The 8,960-nt window shown below is 60.8% G+C and overlaps 1 protein-coding gene across 8 annotated transcripts in view; it reads left to right on the plus strand.

Annotated features, from left to right (window-relative positions):
• The window catches only part of URGCP (upregulator of cell proliferation), a 36,922-nt gene extending 32,541 nt beyond the window's left edge, over positions 1-4,381 (plus strand). For all 8 annotated transcript variants that reach the window (XM_058296714.1, XM_071215058.1, XM_058296717.2 and 5 more), the window contains one exon: positions 504-4,381. In XM_058296714.1, the coding sequence (XP_058152697.1) occupies positions 504-3,070 (2,567 nt within the window). In that variant the 3' untranslated portion in view covers positions 3,071-4,381. The remainder of the gene's footprint in view (positions 1-503) is intronic.
• The last annotated feature ends 4,579 nt before the right edge of the window (positions 4,382-8,960 follow it).

Below are 8,960 nucleotides of genomic sequence, written 5' to 3' on the forward strand. Positions count from 1 at the left end.
TACATCCGTTCTAGTTCAGAGGGACACGCGTGCATTTGTGCTGTCAACCACGATTCTCATCCACCTCTGCGTTGCACTGGGCATTTTTAACGTGGAAGGCATTTAAAGCTGTGTTCTTGGCCTCAGATTTACAAAATGGCCATTTCGCTCTGATTTTGAGCGCTCCGCTGCGCCTCAGTGTGTGCGCCTGGAAGCGCAGGCGCCCCGGTGAGAGTTGGTGGGAGATGGGCTGCGCGCAGCGCCTGGGGGCAGCGGCCCGTTCAGTGGAGCCCCTTAAATTCCGGTTCCGTGTTGCTGGGAACGTCCCGCTTCTCCAGGGGCACCGCAGTCCCGGCTTTTCCAGGAAGTCCCCCGTTTCCTAGGCGGGGCCCCTCGGTTGCCTTTGTCTTTCCTTTCGCGGTTGCTTTGGCTCCTGGGCCGCCGCTGGGTGTCAGTGGGCCCGGTGCCGGCGTGGGTCCCTCGCCGCCCGACTGCCGCCCTAATGAGTTCCCTTCTTCCCGCAGTGGAGAGAAGCAGGCTCCAAGAGATGCTGTCGCTTTTGGGCCTCGAGACGTACCAGGTGCAGAAGCTCAGCCTCCCCGAGTCCCTGCAGATCAGCTTTGACAGCCTCAAGAACTGGGCGCCGCAGGTGCCCAAAGACCTGCCCTGGAACTTCCTCAGGAAGCTGCAGGCCCTCAACGCCGAGGCCAGGAGCACCACCATGGTGCTGGACACGCCGCTGGACGCCCGGCCCGCCGAGAAGGAGAGCCGCCTGGAGGAGGAGGCGGTGGACTGGGGCCCGGCCGAGGACCTGGCCGCCGACATCTACTCCTTCTCGGAGCTGCCGGCCCCCGAGGCGCCCGTGAACCCCCTGGACCTCCTGTGCGCCCTCCTGCTCTCCTCGGACGGCTTCCTGCAGCAGGAGATCCTCCTGCGGATGGCGCTCTGCCAGTTTGCGCTCCCCCTCGTGCTGCCCGACTCGGACAGCCACCAGCACACGTTTCTGCTGTGGGCGCTGCGCGGCGTCGTCAGGACGTGGTGGACGCAGCCCCCTCGGGGGGCGGGGGGCCTGCAGGAGGACGGCGTGGTCCTCTCCAGGATGCCCGCCTTCGCCTTCGTGCGCATGGAGGTCAGCAGCAACTCCAAGTCCCAGCTGCTCAACGCCGTCCTGGGCGCGGGCCCCCGGCCGCGGGACTGCTTCTGGCACCGCGACCTCACCCTGGGCGCCGGCCCGCGGGAGATCGCCGACGGGCTGGTGGAGATTTCCTGGTTCTTCCCGAGCGGCGGGGAGGACGCGGACGTCTTCGCGGAGCCTGTGGCCTTCCTGAACCTGAGGGGCGACCTCGGGTCGCACTGGCTGCAGTTCAAGCTGCTGGCCGAAGTCTCCGCGGCCGTGTTCATCCTGACCGACAACATCAGCCGCAAGGAGTACAAGCTGCTGTACTCCATGAAGGGCTCCGCCGCGAAATTCTACTTCGTCCTGAGCCCCTACCGCGGGAAGCGCAACTCGAACCTGCGGTTCCTCAACAAACTCATCCCCGTGCTGAAGATCGACTGCTCGCACGTGCTGGTGAAGGTCAGCAGCACCGACGGCGAGGGCTTCGTGCGCAGAGTGCAGGCCATCGTGCGCGATGTGCTGCGGCCGCCCTGCAGGCGCGTGTCCGTGGAGGACATGGCCAGTGCGGCCCGCAGGCTGGGCCTCAAGGTGGATGAGGACTGCGGGGAGTGCCAGAAGGCCAAGGACCGGGCGGAGAGGATCACCCGCAGGGTCAAGGACCCCGAGGGCTACCGGAGGGACGAGCTGAGGCTGCAGGGCGAGCCTTGGCGGAAGGCGGCGCAGGTGGAGAAGGAGCTGGGCCGGCCGCCCTGGGCCGGGGACCCCGCCGAGAGGCCGCGGGCCGAGCTGCGGGCCCGGCTGCTGGAGCTGCGGCTGCAGCAGCACCGCCACCCGCCCGCGGCAGGTGTGCAGGAGTTCGTGGCCGGCGTGAGCAGTGCCTCGCCGGGCGAGAGGCAGTACTTCCTGCGCTGGATGGAGCTGGGGCTGGCCCGCGTGGCCCAGCGCAGGCCCCGGCCACCCCCCGAGGCCCTCCTCAGCCTGCGCGCCAAGCGCTGCGGGGCGCCCGACGGCCCCCCCGAGCGGCCCGACCCCGTGGGCGTGGAGCACTTCGTGCGGGAGATGGCGCAGTGCTTCGAGGCCGAGAGCCACCTGGTGGAGGCGGGCCGGCTGCCGGCCGCCCAGAGGCGCTTTGCCCACTTCCCGGGGCTGGCGCTGGAGCTGCTGCTGCAGGGGCAGCCGCTGGAGCTGGTGGATGGCAGCGTGCTGAGCGTCCCGCTGCGCTGGGTCACCGGGCTCCTGAAGGAGCTGCACCTGCGGCTGGAGCGGCGGGCGCGCCTGGTGGTGCTGGCCGCCCTGGGGGCACCGGCCACGGGCAAGTCCACCCTCCTCAACACCATGTTCGGCCTGCGGTTCGCCACGGGCAGGAGCTGCCGCCCCCGGGGGGCCTTCATGCAGCTGGTGGGGGTGGCCGAGGGCTTCAGCCAGGACCTGGGCTGTGACCACATCCTGGTGATAGACTCCGGGGGGCTCATCGGGGCCGCGCCCACGGCCGGGGAGCGGCTGGAGCTGGAGACGTCCCTGGCCACGCTGCTGATGGGCCTGAGCACCGTCACGGTGGTCAGCCTGGCCGAGGCGAGGGACGTGCCCTTGGCCGTGCTGCACGCCTTCCTGAGGCTGGAGGAGACGGGGCACCTGCCCAGCTTCCAGTTTGTGTTCCAGAACCTGCAGGACACGCTGGCCCCCGGCCCCAGGCCGCGGGATAGGCGGCCGCTCCTGGAGCAGATGGGCGGCGCGGAGAGGCCAGGGGCCAGCGCCCGGACGTCGGCCCACAGGGCCTTCTGCGACCCCGCGCGGCAGCACGTGTGGCACATCCCCGGCCTGTGGCAGGGCGCGCCCCCCATGGCCTCCGTGAGCCGGGGGTACAGCGAGGCCGTGCTGGAGCTGAAGAGGTGCCTGCTCGAGAACATCAGGAACGGGCTCTCCAACCAGAACAAAAACATCCAGCAGCTCATTGAGGTGGTGAGGCGGCTGTGAGCGGGCGGGCGCAGTCACCCGTGGGGGATGCTGCGCGCAGGAGGGGTCCACTGGGTGCGGCGTGCGGCCAGGACTGGACCCGGCCGGGCGCGGGAGAGACGGTGGACGAGAGATGGGGGCTCGGGGGCTCCCGGGCAGCGTTAGCAAGAGAAACAAGCGCTGAGATGCCCATGGGTGTGAGAGCCCCCCCCCCCACCCGCCGGGCTCTTAGGAGGCCCCCAGTGCCTGGGCATGGGCTTGCTCACAGGCAGGCGCTTGTTTCCCGGCTCGGAGCCCCTCGGTTCCCTCTGAGCCCACCACTCCCACCGAACCGCACCGTGGCCGTCGCAGCCTCTCCATGCCGGGCAGCAGAGGCCACCCGGGGTGGGGGAGCGAGGCGGTCCTGAGGAAGGCCTGGCGCGGGGTTCGTGGATGGAGTGTGAGGCCTTCCCTGCCCTGGAGGGGCCGGCCGTACCCGCCCAGGGCCCACCGCACTTTGTCTTTACCTCCACGCAGCTCGGCGCGTTTGATGGCCTGTTTACACGTCTGCCCCCAGGCTGTGAGCTCCTTGAGGGCAGGTCTGACTGCACAGAATCCCCCCACCCTGTTGTACCCCCACGGTGCCGGCAGGTCGTCGGCACTTAATAAATGCTTGGTGAATGAATGAAGTGACTGACTGCACGGCTGGCAGCGTGGCACTTCCACCTCCCTGTGCCTTAGTGTTCCTGCTCTGAGGATGATGGGGCCTGCATCGGGGGTCTGGAAGGGGCCCCTGGAGGGGTGACCCCTCGAAGCCCGGGCCCCGTCCTTGGCGCGGGAGAGTGTCACGGAGGCGGGCTTGACTGGTGCCGGCGAAGGCTTAGGAGCGTCAGTTAAAATGGGATGTGGTTGGCTGGGGTTTGAGGGGGCGTGGAGAATAAATATTTTTTATTCAGGAATACGGATATACGTGCTCAGACAACACACCGCCCCTTCCCCCTCTAGTGTGCAGGCTCTAGGGGCTGGCGGGGACGGAGGGTCCTGCTCTGGACCGTGGGGGTTGCACCGAGCAGCACTGGCTCACGTCTCCGAGGCAGGTGACTCCATACCTGGGTGCCGTTGTCCTCGTCAGGCCGGAGGGACTGGGCCTCTCAGCCAGTGCTGCTTGCCGCTCCTCCCTCGTGTTTCTGTAATCACCATTGGCCCAGGGCTGGCAAACCGCAAAGGGCCCGGAGGTGCCTGTGCAGGCTCACGGCTGGGCGGTCGCTCGCTGTGGCGCGGAAGCAACCAGTAGACCACGTGGAAAAGAGTGGGTGTGGCTGTGTTCAATAAAACTTTATTTGTGGACACCGACATTTGAATTTCATGTAATTTTCATGGGTCATGAAATTTTCTGCCTGTTTAAAGCGTTCTGATTCTGCAGGCCATGCAAGGCAGGTGTGGCCCTTGGGCTGGTGGCCAAGTCCTAGTTCTAGAGAAGCCCCACTCCTCACTGCTGCTCCCCCCCGTTCCTTTGCCCAGAATGCCTCTGTGCCCCACGAGCCACGTCTCAGACGCCACTTTAAGGGCGCCTGCCCCGAAGCCCCTGCCCTGTCACGGGAGGCCCTCGGAGCAGCCTCTCCCGCCTCTCCGTGCACGACCACGTCTGCTTCATCTCCGAGCCCTCCACTGTCCAGGAGAGGCCTTGGCTTTCTGCTCCTGCCCTGTGGGGTTCGCCCATATCGCGTCTCTTCCGACACCCCGAAACTAGTGAGAAGCTCAGCGGTAAATGCCGGGGGCAGCTGAGCTGGGCTTGGGCGCCCTCTTGCCCTGCAGCCTGCAGCCTCTGGCCTGGCTCCCGCTGCCCTGCGTGTCTGCAGGCGCTGCTCCGGCGGGGCGGCCTGGGCCGTTGGCTTTGGGGATGGTAAGGGACAGCGGGCGCCTTCACAGGCCGGACAGGGGCCCTAAGGCTGTGCTGCCCTGCCCGTGCCCAGCCTGCACTGCACCGCCAGCCTCGGGGCAAAGGGCCCCTCGCTTCCCTCCAGCCGGGCCCGCTCACGGCAGAGGCCCTGACCCAGGGAGCAGCCCGGGCACCCCCGACCCCCCCCCCCCGAACCTGCCCTTCTTTGTGGGTGGGCTACGGCACTGGGCTTTGGCCCCCTGGCGTGACCGTCCAGAACCTGCTGACCACCAGCCTCACTGCCCAGTCCGGCATTGTCTCCTGACTTGGATGTCCCGTGCCTGTGGCTCACAGTACCTGTGGCCGCTGGTGCTCCCTGGACCTGCAGGTTTGTGGGGCCCAGCGCCCGGGGCAGTGGGGGCACCATGGCACCTAGTCCGGGCAGCAGAGGGGGACGAGCCCGCCAGCCCCCCTTGCCCACCCATGGCACATCCCCAAGTGAGGGTGGCCGCGTGGTCGGCGGGTCGGCCAGGTTACATTTCTCATAAACCCATACGTTGGCTGTCAGGTTTGTGTCAGGATATTTGTTGTTTTTTGTTATTCGTTTGTTTTTAAATTTACTTTTTTGGCTTTTTATTTTTAGGAGGTGCTGGGCATTGAACCTGGGACCTTGTACGTGTGAAGCAGGTGCTCAACCCCTGAGCTACACCCGCTCCACAATTTTTTTAATTTTTTCAAACAGGACTGCTATAGTTTTACAGGAATACCATGCGGGAAGTATAATGTTGCCGTATACCCTGTCTCTTGCCCACAGGGTGTCAATTTTGTAAGTTTGGTGTACTTGGGGCCCCTTCCTGAAAGAGAGTTTTGTGTTTGCTGCACAGGAAAAAAACAATCAGGCTTCTCAGCTAGAAAGCTGGGGTGCAGACCCTGGGCCCAGGCAGGTCTCACCACCATAAAGGATGCCGATCCCCACTGTAAAGGCAGGGAGCGACTTGCCGTATGCTGTGAGCCTGAGCGGCTGAGCTGGTGTCCTGCCCTGCTGGGCCTGCCCACCTGCTCTCTGCCTTCTCCCAAACTGCCCATCTTCCAGGCTCAGCCCCGGCTGGCTCCTCCCGGGAACTCCCCCTGGGCTTTTCTCTTGGCCTGGCCTCCCTGACACCATCTCGGCCCACTGCCACCCTGAGCCCGTGTTCCTGCCTGGCGGGCCCTTGCCAGGGCCGCCCGCCGCCCCTTGGACCTGGGGCCTGATCCCAGCGGCACCAGCCCTCTCCTGAGAGCCCCTGATTCTTACTTCCTGGCTTCAGAAACGCCGGGCTCCCCCCCCCCACCACGTGCTGACTGAGGCCCCCACCATGGTGCTCGGACCCTCGGCCCGAGCCAGCAAGGCCCCGGCTCCGATGGCCGCCCCAGGCCCCTTTGCCGACACCCGCTGCCGTGGCTCTGGGGCCCAGAGTGGCACGCGGCCTCCCAGTGTCGCACCTGCCCTGGGCTCTGGGAGCCGGGTTCCCCTGAGGTCTGAAACCAGGGACCAGAGTACCCAGCTCTGGAATTCTGAGGTCTCACTAACAAATTTAAGGCAGCCTTTCCTCTCAGAAATGCAAAAGGGAATCTCCAGTAGCTGCAGGCTTTAGAAGCTTCCGTTGCTCCCTGGATTTACACTAATTTTAAGAAGTTGGTGGACCTGTACATACCAAAACCTCCCCCCACCCCACCCACCCAGAGCCACGGACACTCCCAGGTGCCATCTTTGAACTGAACTCCAGTGGGAGCTTCACCCTGCTTATTCCTGGACCTCAGTTTCAGGCTCTGGAAACTTCTCTTCGTGTCCCTGAATATTAACCAGTTCCTTTAAAGATTGATTCAAACTACTTCTTTTGTCCTGGGGATAGTTTTAAAGTATGTTATCAGCATCTCAAGGGCCCACACAGAAGCCAGTCCTAGTGGCTCCCTGTGGATCAAGGTTTTACATGGGGGCTGATCATTGTCCAAAGATAGGATCCAGTCAGTAAGTTCCTGACTATCAGGTGTGTGGATCTTTTTTTTCTGGGGAGAATTTATCACTTATACCAGATGTTTGAAGAGGTGCAGAGCCCAAAATAGATTAATAGCTGCTTAGCAAACATTTGACCCAAGTATTTAAACTTTTAAACAGAAAGACTGATCTAAAGGTGAGCTAGAGGTTAGCCTGGGCAGCCCCAGGGAAGACTCGGGAGACTCTGCCCCAAGCAGTGTGGGAGTGACTCTCCCAGGTGTAGGAGGAGAGTCTGGCCTGGGTCGAGAGTTCTTCCAAGAGTCCCCCTTTCGAGGGTTGATGCTGAAATTCTCTGACCTGCTAAAGGGAAAAGCGGTCAGACTTGGAGGCCAGTGCTGCTCAAACTGCCACATGACCCAAGTCTTGGGGTCAAACTGGTAACTTCGTCTTCCCTCCCCATTCTGGAGTGTCCACAACAGCAGAGGCCGCTCCTGCGTTAGACCTAAAGACATCTCCAGGACCAGAGAGGCCCCAGAATTTGCCTTGGGACTAGTGCTACAGGTGGTGATGCTCTTGGAGCAGAGCTTGGTGGTGGCAGAACCTCTCAGAGTTGTGTAATGAGTAGTAGCCCATGGACAGTGGAGCAGGTTGTTCATCAGAAAAGGGCTGCATGCTCGGAAGGGAATACAGTTCCTTGGATGAAAGAATGAACAAGTAAATATCTGTGGCTGTGTATGTGAGTTTTTAAAAAATCTGTATCATTTAATTTTAAAAAATTATGAATGTATTTCATTGGGATATAGTTCACATACCTTAAAATTCAAAGGTTGTGCAACCATCGCCACTATACAATGCAGACTTTTCTGCCACCCTAAAAAGAAACCCTGTATCTGTGAGAAGTCACTCCAGTTCTCCCTCCCTCCACCCCTGGCAACTACGAATCTACTTTCTGTCTCTATGGATTTGCCTTTTCTGGACATTTCATGCCAATAGAACCATACAGGAAGTAGCCTTCTGGGCCTGGCTTCCTCCAGGTCACATGCTGCTATCCTTATGTAGCATGTGTCAGAAACTTCATTGCTTTTGGTTGTAGAATAATATTCCATCGTATGACTATCCCATGTTTTGTCCATCCATTCTTCAGTTGATGGACATTTGGGTTGTTTCCACTTTTTGGCTATTATGAATAATGTCAAAACATTCATGCTCCAACAGAGGAAGAATTGGGGGTGGCAGCTTGGAGCATGAACTCACAGGAAAAGCCTGTGGGTTTTACTCTGTTTAGGGGAGATATGTGATCAGAGCTACTCTGTCTGCCTATATGCTAGAGAGGATGGTTTTGAAACACCTCCCTGCTCTACCTCACAGGATTTCAGTGGTGGTTTGACTTATTTCCTAAATCAGAGCTGACAGCCTCTGGGAGTCTTCTTGGTGGATGGGTTGAGTATTAGGAGAAAATGAATTGCCAGTAGTAGTGTAAAGAACATCGATCTACAAAACTTCAAGTCAGCAGTTCGGAGTTAAGGTAAGCCAGTCCTTGTAAATAGACTGTCCTGAGTAGAATTGTCTTGGCTAACAATCCTGGCCAAGTGGGGGGCGGATGTTACTTGGGTTGGGGAGCCTTCTCCCTGAGGCTGGATTCTGGGGAGTTCCAGGGAATAAACCTGTGTTCCAGGCTGGACTGTGCTCAGTAGATCTGAGCGGATAAGATACAGCAAGTGAGAGACCGATACAGAAGGCAGGCCATTTCCTCGTGTGAGGTTCACGAGTGGACAGGCTGGTGGTCAGCACTGCCTTGTCCATGACCAGCCTGGAGCATTGTCACCTCAGGCACCACGGGGCTTCTTCCTCATTTATGACATGCAGGCATGATGAAGGCATTTCCATTACTAAGTGGGTACTAGGGGTGTGTGTGTGTGGTGGGGGGACTAATGCTTAGAGAAGACACATAACACAGCTTGTTCAAGGGTCATGTAATTATCAGACAGAAAGGCCAGGATATGAAACCAGGCCAGGTATCCCACTGTTTCTTGTTCCTTGTCTCAATCCAAGATTGTGTTTACTGTCAGAGAAGGACT

The sequence above is a fragment of the Dasypus novemcinctus genome, chromosome 5 (assembly GCF_030445035.2).
Source record: "Dasypus novemcinctus isolate mDasNov1 chromosome 5, mDasNov1.1.hap2, whole genome shotgun sequence".
In the NCBI taxonomy this organism is placed as follows: Eukaryota; Metazoa; Chordata; class Mammalia; order Cingulata; family Dasypodidae; genus Dasypus; species Dasypus novemcinctus.